Source organism: Rhinatrema bivittatum, chromosome 1 (genome assembly GCF_901001135.1).
Source record: "Rhinatrema bivittatum chromosome 1, aRhiBiv1.1, whole genome shotgun sequence".
Classification (NCBI taxonomy): domain Eukaryota; kingdom Metazoa; phylum Chordata; class Amphibia; order Gymnophiona; family Rhinatrematidae; genus Rhinatrema; species Rhinatrema bivittatum.
Window position 1 is genome coordinate 498997878 of NC_042615.1, and position 19040 is coordinate 499016917.

Genomic DNA, 19040 nt, shown 5'->3' on the forward strand with positions numbered 1-19040 from the left:
TCATCAGTTAAGAAAAAACACCCATTCCACTGGATGATAGTGCACTGGATAGAAGAATAGAGGTGGTCCTGAAGCAGTCCTTCAAGGTGTCTGCTCTTGCTCATCAAGCCACAGATTGCAGTAGTTTTATGCGCCTGGCTTGCTTGTGCTGGGTGCAGTAGGTTCCGGTAGGAAATTCTTCTGCAAGTGTTTCTCTGAGAAAGGCTACACCTGATTCTGCTTATGTGGCAGATTTACTGTATTACCTAATTCTTATCTCAGCTAGGGCATGGCTTCCTCGGTCACTGCATGGCATGTCTTATGGTTGCAAAACTGGTCAGCAGATACTTCTAAGACAATGTTGAATTAAATTATCTTTAGTGGTGGTCTGGAGAGGCTGGTAAAGCATTATGGATACAATAAATCTTTAAAGCTGCCAGAAACAGGTCCGTCGATGCCCTAGTTGCACACAAATGACCCCTGGCGCGCTTGACTGGACAAGATGGAGCATTTATTTGCATCTAAGCGTTCCGCTCCATCGACTCCAGTTCAAGTGGCACCGACCGAAGAGGGTCCATTGACCTCTGAGGCGCCCTGCCAGGATCATCGTGGAGTGGGTGACGGTCCGTCACCGACACCCTCGAAGGCATTGGCGTCATCATCCTTGGTGCCAGAGAAGGACCGGACCAAGCACTGAGGGAAACATAGTCACCAGCACCAACGTGCGGCTCCGCCTGGTGCTGGCACCGATACCATAGCGGCATCGACTTCCATCAAGCCGCATGCGAAGAGGGCCCGGGGAGAGGAATCCCCATCCTCCTCTGGACCCAAGACCCCGATGCATTCCCCATCAATATCGATGTTGGGTACTGAGCCTCCACAGATCGCTGTGGAGCCTCCAGTAGCGTCTAGCCTGCCTCCTACCCTAGGCGCAGTGCTATCCATGCCAGCCTTCAGGGAGGAATTGGACTAGTCCAAGAGGCAGTGCTCAATGCCCTCCGGGGCTTCAAGTCGCCACCGGCGCTGGCCCCCAGAACCGGCGCCCTCAATGTTTGCACCACTCCTCGAGCGCCTGGACACCCATATCGTTGCCCTGCCGACTCAGCCCGTGCCATCGGACACGCTGGCATCGCGTCGACCATCGAGGCCTCTGCAAGTCCCGATTCCCATACCGGGTTCCTTTGAGGACGAAGAGGGGACTTCCGGCCCGATCCCAGCTTGGGATCCACAGATGCCAGAGCCTGTTCCAGGGCCATCGGGACTGTCTGTGCCTAAGTGCACCTTATCTGCCTCTGTTCCCTCAATGCCGGCACCGCCTCCTTTGAGGCCGGTGCTGTATCCATCAATGTCATGACATCCATCGATGCCACCTCGACATCCATCGATGCCTTCTCGCCCTCTAGGCTCTGGCATCCTTCCTCCCTCAGGAATACCGTCAGGTGAGGAAGAAACTCCCTATGATCCTTGGGAGGAGGCATCCTCAGACTCACAAGCTTCCGATGAGTTGCTCTCAGAGCCTTCACCCCCGGAAGAAAGGCGTCAATCTCCTCCTGAAGACCTCTCCTTTGCCAGCTTTGTCAAGGAGATGTCTGAAACTATCCCATTTCCATTGGTGACGGAGGAAGACGCACGCCACAAGATGCTGGAGGTCCTACGGTTCGTAGACGCTCCAAAAGAGGTAATGGCAATACCAGTGCATGAAGTTCTTCTGCACCGCCTGTGGGACCATCCAGGTACTGTCTCTCCAGTCAATAGAAAGACGGATGCTACATACCTGGTCCAGCAAGCCCCAGGATTTCAGAAAAGCCAATTTCCCCATCATTCTGTAGTGGTGGAATCAGCCCAAAAGAAGGCTAAGAGATCTTGTCCAAACTTCTCTGCTCCTCCTGGTAAGGAACAAAAGTTACTGGTTGCATTGAGGTGCAGAGTCTTTCAAGGGTCCATGTTAATAGCGTGAATAGCTGCATACCAATTATACATGATTCAATATAACAGAAATCTCTGGAAACAAGTCCAGGAATTCGCTGACACGTTACCCCAACAACATCAAGAAACCTTAACTTCCATCCTACAAAAGGGTTTGGAAGCAGGTAAATATGAGTTGAGAGCTGCTTTCGACTCTTCTGAAACAGCTTCCAGAGTCTCGGCAGTGGGTATCAGTGCTAGACGCTGGGCCTGGCTTAAGGCCTCAGGCCTACGCCCAGAAGTGCAGGACAAGCTTGCAGATCTACCATGCACAGGAGAAAACCTGTTTGGAGACAAAATTCAAGATGCAGTGGCCCAGTTACAGGACCACCATGAAACCCTGCATCAGCTGTCCACTGTCACTTCAGAGGTACCCTCCTTAGCCCACAGGGCCATACGTAGGGACACCAGGAAACAATTTTATAGACCAGGTAGGTATTATCCTCCCGCGTCCCCCTCAGGACATGCAGGACAAACAAGAACTCCTAGAGCGTAACCGGCTCCACAAGCTGGTCCTGCGACTGGATTTTGACTCCTTTCCAGAGAGCAGCAGGTGCCTTCCCCTGATCCCACAACCCAGTTTACTGGTGGGAGGCCGCCTCTGCCACTTTGTAACCAAGTGGGAACCGATTACAAGGGACCAATGGGTACTGTCCATCAATAACCCACGGTTACCATCTAAATTTTTCAGCAGTACTCCTGCACTCCCCACCCAGTCCAGTGTGAAGCCGGAATGATCACATAACCTTTCTCGAGTCAGAACTCTCAACCCTTATGTATGCCAGGGCCGAAGAACCGGTTCCCTCGACTCAGCAAGGGAGAGGGTTCTCCTCCCGCTATTTCCTAATCCCAAAAAAGACCAGAGGCCTCCGCCCTATTCTGGACCCTCCATTCCTTAAACATCTTTCTTCACAAAGAACGATTCAGAATGGTGCCCCTCTGCACCATGCTCCCCCTACTACAACAGGGGGATTGGCTCTGCTCTCTGGATCTTCAGGACGCTTATGCCCATACAGCCATCTTCCCCCCTCATTGCAAATACTTGCGATTTGTAGTGGGTCACGGGTACTGCCATTCGGCTTGGCCTCGGCACCCCGAGTGTTCACAAAGTGTCTGGCAGTCGTGGCTGCACACTTACGCCACAAGGGCGTCCATGTCTTTCCATATCTCGACAACTGGCTCATAAAAAGCCAGTCCAGGCAAGGAGCTCTTGACTCACTTGATCTCACTATCTGTCTTCTGCACTCATTGGAGTTTCTGATAAACTATCCGAAATCCCACTTGATATCGTCTCACCATCTCTCCTTTATAGGAGCAGACCTAGACACCGAAGTGGCCAAAGGGTTCTTATCCAATGACCGCACAACCACACTGTCCAACCTTTCCAGCTTTATCCGCAGTCAACAAATAGCCTTGGCTCGCCAATTGCTCACATTACTAGGCCACATGGCATCAACAGTCCACGTCACTCCAATGGCACGACTAGCCGTGAGACTGACTCAATGGACCCTAAGAACTAAGTGGCACCAAGCCACTCAGCCACTTTCATCCCTTGTTCACATAACCATCCGGCTTCATCTGTCCCTTGCTTGGTGGACACACAAAGTCAACCAACAAACAGGTCTTCCCTTCAAGCAACTGGCTCCTCAGGTGACCTTAACCACGGACGCCTCCAACCTAGGTTGGGGAGCCCATGTTGAAGGCCTTCAAACCCAAGGACATGACAAAAGCCGAAGCGACTTATCAAATCAACTTTCTAGAGCTTTGAGTGATGCGGTACGCCCTTTATGCATTCAGGGACTGCCTATCCAACAAGGTCGCCTTAATTCAAACAGGCAACCAAATAGCAATGTGGTACCTGAACAAACAGGGTGGCACAAGCTCTTATCTGCTCTGCCAAGAAGCGGTGCAGATTTGGGCATGGGACCTGTCGTAATCAATTCTTCTGTGAGCCATTTACCTGGCAGGCACACAGAATGCAGTGACGGACCATCTCAGCCGAAGTTTCCAGCTCCCCAAGTGGTCTCTGGATCCCTCTGTTGCGGGCAGAATCTTCCATCGGTGGAGTCATCCGGATATCGACATCTTTGCGTCCAGCCAGAACCGCAAAGTGGACCAATTCTGCTCTCTACACAGAGACCGAAGCGCACCAACCATGGATGCCTTCGCCAGTCTCTGGAACACAGGCCTGCTATATGCGTACCCTCCGATTCTGCTAATAAGCAAGACTCTCGTGAAGCTACAACAGGACCGAGGCTTAATGATACTCATAGTGCCATATTGGCCACGCCAAGTCTGGTTTCCCATACTTCTCAACCTCTCTGTCCATGAACCCATTCGCCTGGGCCTGATGCGCAACCTCATAACACAGAATCACGGCAAGTTGCGCCACCCGAACCTCCAGACCCTATCCCTGACGGCCTGGATGTTGAAAAGTTGATACTACAGTCCCTCAACCTTTCTAGTAGCGTCTCTCAAGTCCTCGAAGCTTCACGAAAGCCTTCCATGTGGAAGTCTTACCGCTCTAAATGGAAGAGGTTTACTTTGTGGTGCACATAGAAGGACCTTGATCCCTTTTCTTGCTCCACACCAGCACTCTTGGATTATCTCTGGCACCTCTCAGAATCTGGCCTACAGACTTCCTCCATACGAGTACACCTCAGTGCCATCTCTGCTTACCATCAAGGAGTAGGAGATGTCCCGATAACGGCTCAACCGCTTGTAAGTCGCTTCATTAAAGGCTTAATACAGCTTAAGCCACCTCTACAACCACCAGTTGTGGCATGGGACCTCAACGTGGTACTTGCACGGCTCATGCGTCCTCCTTTTGAGCCCCTGCACTCCTGCGAACTCAGATAGCTTACATGTAAAGTAATTTTCCTAGTAGCAATCACATCTGTTTGCAGGGTAAGTGAATTACAGGCCCTTGTCACCTACTCACCCTACACAAGGTTCATCCATGACCGGGTGGTTCTACGAACTCACCCTAAATTCCTTCCTAAGGTGGTAACAGATTTCCACTTAAATCAGTCCATAGTCTTGCCCACTTTCTTTCCAAGGCCTCACGCTCATCCAGGTGAGCGAGCTCTGCACACCTTGGACTGTAAGTGTGCGCTTGCATTTTATTTAGACCGCACTACGGTCCACAGTAAGTCCATCCAACTTTGTTTTGACAAAAACAAATTTGGAGTTGCGGTCGGTTGGCAGACTGCATTGAATTCTATCAACAAGCACTTCAGGAACTAGGGAAGGCGCACTCAGTCAGGGCTATGGCAAAGTCAGTAGCACACTCCCGTTCAGTACCGATTGCTGACATCTGCAGGGCTGCGACATGGAGCTCTCTCCACACCTTCGCAGCCCACTGCTGTCTTGACAAGGCTGGGTGACAAAACTCCATCTTTGGCCAGTCTGTGCTACGGAACTTATTCCCAGTATAGAAATCCAATTCGTCCTACCTCGACCCGCTGTGAATTTCAGGCTGCCTCCTCATTGCCAACAGCACCCCAGTTGTTGTGCCTGTTGCACATGTTGTGTGCTGATTGACCTACTACATTATGAGTTAGCCTGTAGCTTGCTATTCACCCGTATGTGAGAACTACCATCCTGCTTGACCTGGGAGAAAGCAGAGTTGCTTACCTGTAACAGGTGTTCTCCCAGGACAGCAGGATGTAAGCCCTCACGAAACCTGCCCACCACCCCACGGAGTTGGGTTCGATACAGTTTTCTTATTTTATTTTTCGTTCATACTTCTTTCTACAAACAAGACTGAAGGGGGACCCCATGTGGCCACAGGGTTAGTGGCATGCTGGGCATGCTCAGTGTGCCAGTGAAAGTTCTAGAAACTTTGACAAAAGTATTCCGTGACAAGGCTCCATCTGATGATGTCACCCATATGTGAGGACTAACATCCTGCTGTCCTGGGAGAACACCTGTTACAGGTAAGCAACTCTGATTTATACCCACTGAACAGCAGATGGAAACAGAGATCAACAGGTATGCTGATGTCACTCCTTATACGCATCCGTGCTGACCTCAGCCTGCCAGCATTCTCTGACTCCAGCAGTTGCTAGGCAAGCAATCTTTCCTGTGGACTAAGGCCTGATAGGCCGAATAGAAAAGAAAAAAATTGGTAGACAGCTCCTGAGGTGAAAGACAAGTTTCTCACTTTCTCGGTTGAGCAGGTCTTTCTGGTAGGAGTTAAAAAAAATAAAATAAATAAATAAATAAAAAATAGCTCCTGAGATGTAACCTTTTGTGTTCTTTCCCTCCCTTAGTTGAACAGGGCCTGAGGTAGTGGGGGTTCCAGGATTCTCTTATGGGGGTAGGGCTAGATTTCCATTGCCTTCCTATCCCCATCCCCACCTCCACTTCCCCATACCACTGTTCTCCTTCCCTTCAGCCTTCCCCTTTTCTGAAAGTGTGCTCTCTTAAGTTTTGGCTCTGAACAACACAAACACAAATAAAGTGAAAATAAAGTCACAGCAAAAGGCAGCTGCAGTCTGAGAACCTTGGCAGCAGAAGCAACTGGGGCTAGATCTATCTACAGGCCACCAGAGTGCTTAAGCAATCTTTCTTGACCATGACAATGATTTTGGAAAGATCCAGGTGGTGAAAGAAAGTAATAGTGGCAATTTTAGAGAGCAGGAAGCAACCTGCGCTACATGTGGCTTAAAGAAACTTCAAGTGGGAGGGAGCATCTAAGCTGTGCCATGACTACGGCAAAGACAGGGGAGAGCTCTGAGTGAGTGAAAAGGAGTCCCCGGGGCGGGTGGGGGGTTTCTACAATCACAGAGCTGGCCAGACAACCTGCCCTGTTGAGGCCCAAACCTCAGCGGCGAGAAAGGTGGCCATATTGGAACTGCATGGGATTGAAGTAGAGCTTGGGCCACCTTCACTGAGTTCCAAAGGACAGGCACTAGTGGGTGGGTCTGCCTTTGATCCATTCTCAGCAGCAGCATTTGAAGGCACAGTTTCTTCATCAAATGCAGAAGCTGTTTCCTTGGCTTGGGCCTCAGTTTCCAGGGAATGTTTTAAATGTTTGCTGCAAGCCTTTTGTATGGGACAGTGCAGTCCCAGGATCCGCTTCAGTTCTTCCAGCTCCTTCTGGATTTGCTGCAGACCTGAGCAGGAAAAAGATCCAGAGGAAGGAAGGAAAGAGATTGGAGGACAAGTTTTTATTTCTGGTTCTGAAGATTCTCTGGATGGTTTTAAAGATATACCAGATATTGGGACTGAGGGAAACGCTGGAGAAGGAAGGAGGATGGTATGGCTATCATGCTTCTCTTCCATAAGGAAGAATTGGCATCCCTGAATTCTCAGTCCCTGCGAACTTTGAATATTGCGGAGGATAAAAAAGAGGAGATGACCAGTTCACCTAAGGATCCGGTTATGGTAAGCATTGCCTTCTACGTAATTCTAAGTTTCTTGATTTTTGAGAGGTGGAAAGCTTCTTCATCCTCTGCTTTGACAAGAAGTTCCTCAGTGGGATTTTCATGTGAATCTCTGCTGAAGTACTTATTCAAAGGCTTGTTTAAAAAGATAAGTTTTTAACATTGTTTTAAAAGCCTTTGAATCCTCTGTCAAACTAGTGTCTTTGGAAGAGAGTTCGAAATGTTGGGGGCTGCCACCGTAAAGATGGTCTCTCTGGATTCGGTCAGCCAGACCTGCCTTACTGAAGGGCTGTCAAGGAAGTCTCTGAGACTATCGAAATGTTGGGGGCTGCCACCGTAAAGATGGTCTCTCTGGATTCGGTCAGCCAGACCTGCCTTACTGAAGGGCTGTCAAGGAAGTCTCTGAGACTATCTAAGTGTTCATGTTGGGTTATAGACTCTCAGCATGGCATTTGCCCAAGGAAGCATGTCCAACTTCAATAATTTCTGGACCATCTTTGTATCTTTAAAGATGATCTGATGGTGCACAGTCAGCCAGTTTAGGTCCATAGGGCTGGAATAATATCACGTCTTCTCATCCCAGATATCAAGAGACAGCTGCATTTTGCAGAATCTGCAGCACCTTCAACTTATTCCCTAGGCACCCTGACACAGAGCACGCTGCAGTAGTCCAAAAGAGGTAAAATAGAGGTTTGGACCACATGAATTTTTGTGTCTATTTTTTTTAGCCACTGCCAGGTTCTTGTGGCCTGGTTTGGCCTCTGTTGGAAACAGGATGCTGGGCTTGATGGACCCTTGGTTTGACCCAGCATGGCAATTTCTTATGTTCTTATGTTCTTATTACTGGCATCAGTAGCATAGGATACACTTAGTGGGAGGATTCCAAGATGGCTGAACCAGCAAGATGCACCTTAGTTTGCTCCTTCGGGTCTTCCTTCGGTTTCTTGAACTTTTCCATAATACCCCACTCTGGCAGGAAAAGAAGAGCCAGAGAGCAGGAGGCACAACTTGATGTTTTCTCTCATGCTTTGTTAGGCCCGAGGGAGGCCTTGCTCTGGGAGTTGGCTTGCTAGAGGCAGGCTGGGAAGAAGCTGTACTTGGCCCCCTCCCAGACCTCTCAATTTCTCTGTCTCCAGAGGAACGATCCACCCCTGCTAATCCGGCAGAAGCACAAGCGCTGGATCTGTTGTGGGGAATGACGCTGGCTAAAAACGCCAAAGACACCAGGGACCACATTGAGAGCACAGATCAAACGCCCAATGCTTCTGTACCAATTGAAGAACTAGAATATGCAGGGGACAGTATAGACAGCGTTGCTCACCGGCAATTTGGAGAAGATATTTTTGAACTGCCTACTATTCAGATAACCGAGCTGGTAAGACCTGCTTCATTTACTTTAGAAACCATATAGGAAGCTATTCAAGTGCTTAATGTTAATATTTCTAACCATATTAACCCAGTTACTAAATATTTGGGTGCTTTGGAAAGCCATTTGAGAAAGATGGATAATGAGTTTTCAGTTAATAAAAACTGTGACCTTTAAAAAGGATCTTGTCACTGTAACTGAGTTACAACAAAGTATGCTCAAGGAAAACCAGTGGCTCTCGTCTAAAATGGAAAATCAGGTGCAGGGAAAGAATTTGCGTTTTATTAGTTTCCCTAAAGATTCTTCTGTGGAAAAAATATTTAACAGACATCATGAAGATTCCTGAACAAGCATAAGAACATAAGAAAATGCCATACTGGGTCAGACCAAGGGTCCATCAAGCCCAGCATCCTGTTTCCAACAGTGGCCAATCCAGGCCATAAGAACCTGGCAAGTACCCAAAAACTAAGTCTATTCTATGTTACCATTGCTAATGGCAGTGGCTATTCTCTAAGTGAACTTAATAGCAGGTAATGGACTTCTCCTCCAAGAACTTATCCAATCCTTTTTTAAACACAGCTATACCAACTGCACTAACCACATCCTCTGGCAACAAATTCCAGAGTTTAATTGTGCGTTGAGTAAAAAAGAACTTTCTCCGATTAGTTTTACATGTGCCCCATGCTAACTTCATGGAGTGCCCCCTAGTCTTTCTACTATCCGAAAGAGTAAATAACCGATTCACATCTACCCGTTCTAGACCTCTCATGATTTTAAACACCTCTATCATATCCCCCCTCAGTCGTCTCTTCTCCAAGCTGAAAAGTCCTTACCTCTTTAGTCTTTCCTCATAGGGGAGTTGTTCCATTTCCCTTATCATTTTGGTAGCCCTTCTCTGTACCTTCTCCATTGCAATTATATCTTTTTTGAGATGCAGTGACCAGAATTGTACACAGTATTCAATGTGCGGTCTCACCATGGAGCGATACAGAGGCATTATGACATTTTCCGTTTTATTCACCATTCCCTTTCTAATAATTCCCAACATTCTGTTTGCTTTTTTGACTGCCGCAGCACACTGAACCGATTTCAGTGTGTTATCCACTATGACACCTAGATCTCTTTCTTGGGTTGTAGCACCTAATATGGAACCCAACATTGTATAATTATAGCATGGGTTATTTTTCCCTATATGCATCACCTTGCACTTATCCACATTAAATTTCATCTGCCATTTGGATGCCCAATTTTCCAGTCTCACAAGGTCTTCCTGCAATTTATTACAATCTGCTTGTGATTTAACTACTCTGAACAATTTTGTGTCATCTGCAAATTTGATTATCTCACTCGTCGTATTTCTTTCCAGATCATTTATAAATATATTGAAAAGTAAGGGTCCCAATACAGATCCCTGAGGCACTCCACTGTCCACTCTCTTCCACTGAGAAAATTGTCCATTTAATCCTACTCTCTGTTTCCTGTCTTTTAGCCAGTTTGCAATCCACGAAAGGACATCGCCACCTATCCCATGACTTTTTACTTTTCCTAGAAGCCTCTCATGAGGAACTTTGTCAAATGCCTTCTGAAAATCCAAGTATACTATATCTACCGGTTCACCTTTATCCACATGTTTATTAACTCCAGCATTTCCACTCGTTTCTAGAGTTTATTATTTACCACCTTTCAGGAAAGGAATTGTAGATTCAAACGATATGCAAGCTCTTTCTCCTATTGAGAAATCTCCATTAGATGTTACAGCTGTTTTGAAAACATCCCAGAAGGACCTGGTTGAACCATCTACTTTGAGTGTTTCTTTCCTTATGGAGTCGGATCGAGACTGGATTCTTAAAATGTTTTTCCATCATCGTTTGGAACTTTTCCTGAATATGAAAATCCGTGCTTATCCACATCTCGCAAAGCAAACTCAGAAAAGGAGGCAGTTTTTATTTCTTAGACCTAAAATTTTGGAAATGGGAGCGTTTTTTTATTTTAAAGTTTCCCTGTAAATGTACTATTAAACATCAAAATGTCTCCTATACTTTTTTTCCACCATCACAACTGCCTGCCTTTCTGAGTAATACATTTTCCTCTGTTTATTTTTCTTCTCCTAATGTCTAGGGTGCAAATGTCTATTAAGGATGTTCATTTATTAGTTGGCCTCTCATGCTAGTTCTTCTTTTGCCTTAGGATGGTTTATTTAAATATTTCCTGAAGCTGTGATACTGGAATTCCCAAATTGAGGACTTGGAAATTATGAGATTATACTCGTCATTTTCCTTTTTTTTTTCTATTGGATTATGTATATTCTTATGTCTCTACTGGTTTGCAATTCAAGTGTTTTCTTGAAATATATTAGTAATATGCATAAATAAAAAAATTTTTTAAAGGGTCTACTTAGTTTTTGGGTACTTGCCAGGTTCTTGTAGCCTGGATTGGCCACTGTTGGAAACATGTTGCTTATGTTGTCTGGATTTTTTTTTTTTAATGGTTTGTCAGTTGCAAATTGCTTAGGTATCTGTAAGCAATAAATAAATAAATCTTAATTTAGTTCTTCGGGCCTTATTTGAGGCACAATTTGAACTGATTAGATAGGGTGCATTTATTAATGACCTGATGCTGAAGACTGTGTTTCTGGTGGCTATCTGTTCGGCATGATGTATTTCTGAATTGCAGGCCCTGTCCTGTAGGGATCCAAATCTGCAGTTTACAGAAGCAGGGTATCCATCCAGACTGCCCCATCTTTTTTGCCGAAAGTGGTCTCTTCGTTTCACATGAACCAGTCAGTGAAACTTCTAAAGAGCATGATTTGGCAGGAGAGTATAGACTTTTGCTCAGGTATTTGAAAGAAACCAAATCTTTCAGATCAGACCATTTATTTGTTGGTGCTTTTCAGTGGTCCGGAGTGAAAAAAGGCAGCCTCTAAACCAACTATTGCCAGATGGATTAAAGAGGCTGAAGGACTTTGAGCCCATTCTACAAGAGGTCAGGCAACTTCACCGGCAGAGCGTCAATCTGTATCACCTGTGGAGATTTATAGGGCAGCTACTTACTTGAGTGTCCTTACACGCTTTCTCCAAACATTATGAATTGGATGTGCAGGCTAGGGATTTGGCCTCCTTTGGGGCTGGAGTCTTGAGGGCAGGCTTGTCTAGCTCTCTCCCTATTTGTAGGTGGCTTGGTTACATCCCAGATGTACTAGACTGGTCTGGTGAGATAAGGAAGAAAAAATTAGGTTTCTTATCTGTTAGTTTTCTTTCCTTGAATCTTACCAGACTGTTCAGGATCCCACTCATCTATAACTGACATCCTGCCATATGAGTTTGCTTCCAGATAGTTCAATCTTAATAGTTAAAGGGCCTATTTGGGTTTATTCCCCCTGCTCATAGAGGGGTAAGTTTAATGCTTTTATTGCTTTGATAGTTATACTGAGGTGCTGCAGTCTTCACTATGCCTTATAAGGGGTGATGTCAGCAAATAAGAATCTTATCTGTCTCTGTCTGCTGGCAGGGGGGCTAAACCCAGGTGTACTGGGCTGGTCTTAAAGACTTGAGGAAAGAAAATTAGCAGGTAAAAAAATCAATTTTTCCTTCTCTTACCCCATCTGAATTTCTTTCCCTTCTCTGCAGGCTTTTGAGTTAGCAACAGGTGATTACTTGTTTGAGCCACACTCAGGAGAGGATTATACTCGGGACGAAGGTATGATACACATGCGCATGGTATCAACAGGTTGATTTTATGAGTACAAACTCCAAATTTAGATTTCTGGTTTTACTGAGAAGGTGTTAAGAGACACGCTGTGGAGATGAATTCCAGTGATGATTGTCACTCCAGAGGCAGGCACAGCTTGCAGATTACATGAGTGACCTTAAACAACTGGATAGCCTCTTCCATTTTTAGTGTGGGGGAAGGGTTTTTTGTTGGTTTTGGTTTTTTAAGACCACGGAGTTCTTTCAACTCTGTAACCTGTTTCAGTGCTTCCCTGGAAGCTGCTCTCATGGAAAGTGCCACCTGAAGCCTCCAGAAGAGAAGAGATCATGAGTCTTTGTAAAATGATGTCTTGACTTCCAGAAATTGACGATGCATCTTCACATTCTATCTTTCAGATCACATCGCTCACATCATCGAGCTTCTGGGTGACATCCCACCACACTTTGCACTTTCCGGCAGGTACTCTCGCGAGTACTTCACCAGACGAGGTAAGTAAGGTGGGGATTATGTCCCTGCTTCCTCCTTGCACATAGGGTTTTAAAATCCTCACTCAATTGTTTGTTTATCTTCAGAACCAGCATGGCTTCCTATTTTGACAGCGCATGCTTTTCTCATGCTTTTCCACTTTATCTGCTATTCTGGGCATCAACCACTCTGCTTGAGTCATCAATTGTAACTGTCAGCCTATGTATTGTGTATTATCTGACCATAGAGCAGATCCTATTATGGGCTCACACTGTGCTGATTCTGTAGACCTTTTGCAGGATGTGAGTGGAGTGAGGGACTGAAAAGATTTCCTTTTCCAGAAACAACTAATGTAATGTTTATTCATTCTCATTCACTCTTGTCTGCACAATAAAGTTTCTTAAGTGAAAGACTGGGTGGGTTGTGGAAAGTACTGTCTCTGTGAAACAAAGGTCACTTTTAGGACAGCTGCTACTGACTCCCATGTGGTACATAGGGTATAGTTCCTGCTTCTTGACACAGAGATGATAAATATAAGGAAGATGTAAATACACTGTAATCTTTCTCTCCCTCTCTCTTTCTCTGGCCTGAACAGGTGAGCTAAGGCACATCCAGAATCTGAAGCACTGGGGCTTGTTTGAGGTGCTGGTGGAGAAGTATGAATGGCCCCTGGAACAGGCCTCTCAATTCTCAGACTTTCTATTGCCCATGATGGAGTACCTTCCTGAGAAGCGTGCCACAGCCGCTCAGTGCCTGCAGCATCACTGGCTCAATTCCTAACAAACTCCATCAGGGACATTTGGGTCCATTCAGCATTCAAAAGAGGGAAAGACAGTTTATTCCTTCTTTACCTAAAGTGAATACAAGAAAGCTCCTTCAAAGTGGATGAGATGTAGATGGTGGGGCCCATCGCAGCAGTGGGAGAACTGGGACTGAATCTGCAGGAACAGTGCAGGACCAACTTATCCTTAGAGCCCCCCTTATCCCCACCTCACCAGACACAGGAACAGCAGCAACACTGCAGAGATTATCGGGGTGATTTGTAACATCTGCGAAAGCCTTTGATGATCTGGTTATAGCTGTAAGCATACAGGTGGAGAAAGGGGTAACAGAACATCTAGAGTAAGGGGGCAGGCAAGCTGAGAGGAAATTAAAGCAATGATTAAAAAGAAGTAAGAAGGAGAAATACCTATGGTGACATATTTACCTCCAGAAAGAGACAGAAGGACAACATTTTTCACAGAGACATACCCAGAGACACACACTCCCAGAGCCATACTTTGAGATACAAACATAGCATATAGAAAGAGACATACCCAGAAAGACACACTTCTAGCACAAAACTAAATAGAGGAACACCCAGATGCACCTCTATGCCCCTGCTAGAGAGGGCAGCACTCTGAGATATACCCAGAAAGACACATGCCACTTCGAGAGATATAGCTAGAGAGACACCTAAATGTAGACACACAACCCTAGAGACACACAAAGACTCTCCAGAGTCATACCCAGAGAAATCTACCACCACTTACTCAGAGAGAGACAAAGAAAGATGTACACACACAGTAGATGATGGCAAAAGACTAATTGATGCATCCAATCTGCCTAGTTATTCCTGTTCACACTACAAGAATACATCTCAGTTGCGGTCATAGAAGCATAATCATTTGTAGGATATCACTCCTTAATCAAGTCAGTTTTTGTTCACTTATTCATTGCTTATCCCAGGACAGCAGGATGTAGTCCTCACATATGGGTGACGTCAGTAACGGAGCCCTAGGGCTCCGTTACTGACGTCACCCATATGTGAGGACTAGCATCCTGCTTGTCCTGGGATAACACCTATTACAAGGTAAGCAATTTTGCTTTATCCCAGGACAAGCAGGATGCTAGTCCTCACATATGGGTGAGGATGTAGTCCTCACCCATATGTGAGTACTACATCCTGCTGTCCTGGGATAACACCTATTACAAGGTAAGCAATTTTGTTTTCTCTACAATCCTAGTAAAGTAATCATACAAGATCCCATACTTAACCCAACACCCAGCTCCCCTCTCCAATGCACCCTCCCACCCCCATCTTTAATTACCAAGCTTTGTAGTAATATCGACAGTTGTTGCTCTCCTAGATTTCCATGGACTTTCTGGCCAGTACCTGGCTATCACCTATCTGGCATTGTCCCCAGCTGATTTCTGGGAGTTGTAGTTTGCTGGTTTCAACCTGACTTCCCTATGGCCTGCAGTATCTCTAGGTTTTGCTTCCTTTCTCCACCCTTTGTTTTTTCCTTATCTCTCTCCTTGCCTTTGCTTTTAAGGGAGTGGATTGTTTGCAGTACTGGAATCTACCAATCCTGTTCTACCACTGTCATAGAATATGAGAGCAGATAAGGACTATTAGGCCCATCTATAATACCCAACTTCAGTCCTGGTTTAATGCTATAGATAATAGTTGATTTCTGGACTTCTTTGCAACTACGGATCCTCTGTGTATCCCATGCATTTAAAAACTATTTTTCACCATTTTCGGCTCCACCCCCCTCCCAGAGACATACTCAAGGAGGTATACACATTCCCTCAGTAAAATAACCAGAGACATACGCTGCCCCTGAGTCTTCAGACACATGAAGAGGAACATATACTCCTTCAGATACATACCCAGAAAGATATATTGTAGCCTCAGAGATTAACAGAGACATTTCTTAGAGAAATGTCATTCTCTGTGGAAAAGCATTCCAAGCAAACACACACAAATGGATAACATCATCCAATGGTGCTAAGTTGGCCTATTTTTCTCATAACTCAGAAAGTTTGATCTTTGCTTTCTGAGCATTTGCAGTCCTTCCCACACTAGCGTCCATACCCAAGTCTCCTCAGTCTCTTTTTGTCCACTTCAGCGAACGGTTGGAAATTTCTTTCAGCGTCACCGTGATTTTTTTTCAAAGAATGTCCAAGGAGAAAAAGGGTAAAAGTCCTTTTAAAAAATGCACAGAATGTGGACATAAGATATCCATATTAGACCTATATTCTTTATGCCTAAAGTGCCTGGATCCAAATCATGAGTTATTGAATGAGTTATTGCCCCTGTGGACGTTTGTCCCCAAGGGTGATAATTTACAGTGAGCTCCACCTAAAATAGCAGCTGAACAAGGTAAGAAAATCAAAAACCAATTCAAAATCACTTTCTGGCCAGGTAAGCCGACCATATGGCAAAGAAACTGGCATCACCAAACTGAAGCATCTCAGCACCAAACCATGACAGAGCACAAAGCCATCTGCTCAAATGAAGCGTCCAGTGTCAGAGGCAAAACAATGTAGCCAAGGCAACTCACTGGCACAGAAACATCAGTACCTACAGATGCTCTCACTGAAATGTCGATGCATAGATTCCCTGATGCTGAGATATTAGCTCATAGTTTCTCCAGTGCTGAAATGTCGGCACGCAAAGTCCCCAGTACTGAAGCAGTGGCATAAACGGTCATTTACACCCAAAGAAGGGCACATAGAAATCCTATCAAGTGAAGTACAGATTTTGAGTCAAATAAACAGCATACATGACTCTTTGCTCCATCCTCTTTATTGGAAGGATTCTCAGCAATTCTAGTGGGAAGAAAACATATAATGAAGACAGCATACAGGTTCATCAAGTAGTGTGGCTTTGCCACCTACACTAGCACCCCAAGCCACATCACTAGGACTCCAACTGACAACACTGTACTGCAAGGGTCTATACAGGAATTTCACTGACTTTGTATCTGCATACATGAAACCACTTCCTATACAGTAAAAGACCTTGACACAACCTATTCTACAAAAATTGTGTGAGCATCTGCAATCAAAACAATCTGCCTATTTAAGGAAGGTGGATGACAATGAAAGATTAGAAAACCAAAACTGCTTCTATATACAAACTATATCAGAAGATTCATGCAGCTCAAGAGAATACTGCATTCTGGAATCAGATACAGTACATTCAGGAAGTATTCAGACCCCTTCATTTTTTCTGCATTTTGCTATGTTACAGCCTTATTCTAAAATGGATAATATATATTTTTCCCTCCTCAATTTACACACCATATCCCATAATGATAAAGCAAAATCAGGTTTGTAGAGTTTTGTGCAAATTAATAAAAAAAAAAAAAACCCCAAAAAAGAAAAATATTACATTTACATAAGTATTCAGACCCTTTACTCGTACTTTGTTTAGTCACCTTTTTGCTATGATTACAGCTTCAAGTCTTCTTGGATATGATCCTTCAATCTTGGCACACCTCATACAGCAACAAGAGTATCTGGTACAACCATAGCAGCAAGGAAACTAGCATGACTACTGGCTTCAGGGCTTAGAGATGATGTCCACAAAAAACTAGCAGACGCATTTTGTGTAGCAGACAAACCTCTTCAGGGACAAGATGAAGGAAATGGTGGAAGCAATAAGGAATTGGAATACAGCTCTACAGTCTTACTACATTTCACTAAAACTTCACAACTCAGAGGAAATTCAAACAAGGCCTTTACAAGAGGCCATATTACTACAGTCAAAAGACGGAGGTATAAACCCATACTATTCATAGTAACATAGTAAAACGACAGAAAAAGACCAAATGGTCCATTCACTGTACCCAGCAAATTTCTTATGGTAGTAACTTCCACTCCGTCCAGGTTACCCCCATGTTTCTGTTAAGGGTAGTAACTGCTGCTCCTTGCAGGATACCCCCCAAGCCTTATGTTAAGGATAATAATATTTACAGTCAAAAACAAGCAACTGTCAAACTCCTTATAAAATTACTGCTAACAACATTTTTACAGGGTGAACAGCCTTCTTAATAATTCAGACAATGCTGCTTTGGACTTGGCTGTGGAAGAAGTCCTGCTTTTTATCCCTAATGTCTGCATATCAGTACCTTGGACCATAAAAGTTGGGGCCCAGTGTTGGCTGTCTTCTGAATCCGTTTTTCCCTTTTCCCTCCTTCATCAGAGCAGAGAGCGATGTTGCATCACAAGCATCAAGACTAATTGATTAAGGATGGTAATCCCTGTGCCTTCTGTTAAGGGTAGTAACTGCTGCTCTGTGCAAGTTAACCCCATGCACCATTTTCTTCATGTTCTACCTTTAGACATTGCCTATTTATAATTCAACAAAAATAGCCCTAGTTTACAAGGTCAAGAGCCGCAGTTGAGACAAGCCCATGCAAGGGCTCAGCAAAACAAGGCCAACAACCTTCTCAAAGGGGCTCTAAGACTTTTTGACTGCAGTTCAATTTTACAGCAAAATCCATTCCCAGAATTCAAGGTAGAAGGAAGGCTGCAATTTTTCAAGCATAATTGAAGTCAGATAATAGACCAATGGGTTTTGAAAATAAAAAACAAAGGCTATTTTGTAAATTTCAAAGAAATGCCACCAGCAAACCTACCAATTCACCAACAACACTTGAAAGACTATCAATATGAAAGAGAGAATTGAATTTGCTATTTCATTCCAGAGCTGTTCAACCAGTTCCCAAATTGTAAGAGGGAACAAGGTTTTACTAAAGATACTTCCTAATTCCAAAAAAGACAGACTACCTTTGCCCAGTACTTGATCTAAAAGAATTGAACATCTTAGAAAGATAAAAGTTCAAGATGAACTCTATTGTTGCGATACCACTTTTGTAAAACGGTGACTGGCTAACATCCTTGGATCTAAAAGATGCATATGCCTACAATCCTGATCAACAAATCTCACAGAAAATATCAGATTTATGCAGGAGAGCAAACATTACCAATAGCGAGTGCTACCTTTAGGTTTTCAGCAACCCGCAGAGTATTGGTCATGTTGTAATCACTGTTGGAGCTACTTGGCAATACTGAGCACAACATGAACAAATTTGACTTAACTGGAGGGAGGACACTAAAGAAATTTACTGTGATAGCTACCTTTCAGAAGGGTGACTGATAAAATGAAGAAAATGATTAGGAAAAAACTTAAAAGGAGCAGCTGCTAAAGTTGAGTTTACATCCTGCATGGATATTGTTTAAAAATTCCATCTTGGAAGCCCCGACCAGATGTATACTGTACAATAGAAAAGATGCAAGGAAGGCTAAACTACTACTGGCATGGTTAAAAGATGAGGTGAGATTAGCTATAATAGCTAAAAGAACATCTTTCAAGAAATGGAAAAGGGATCTGA

The 19040-nt window shown here is 44.6% G+C and overlaps 1 protein-coding gene across 2 annotated transcripts in view; it reads left to right on the forward strand.

Moving 5' to 3' along the window:
• Window positions 1-14633, forward strand: part of SRPK3 (SRSF protein kinase 3) — a 103178-nt gene extending 88545 nt beyond the window's left edge. The window contains exons 14-16 of one of the 2 annotated variants that reach the window (XM_029609416.1): window positions 12327-12396; window positions 12804-12896; window positions 13469-14633. In XM_029609416.1, the coding sequence (XP_029465276.1) occupies window positions 12327-12396; window positions 12804-12896; window positions 13469-13653 (348 nt within the window). In that variant the 3' untranslated portion in view covers window positions 13654-14633. The remainder of the gene's footprint in view (window positions 1-12326; window positions 12397-12803; window positions 12897-13468) is intronic. The other variant, XM_029609423.1, reaches the window with a different exon arrangement.
• Window positions 14634-19040: the final 4407 nt, after the last annotated feature.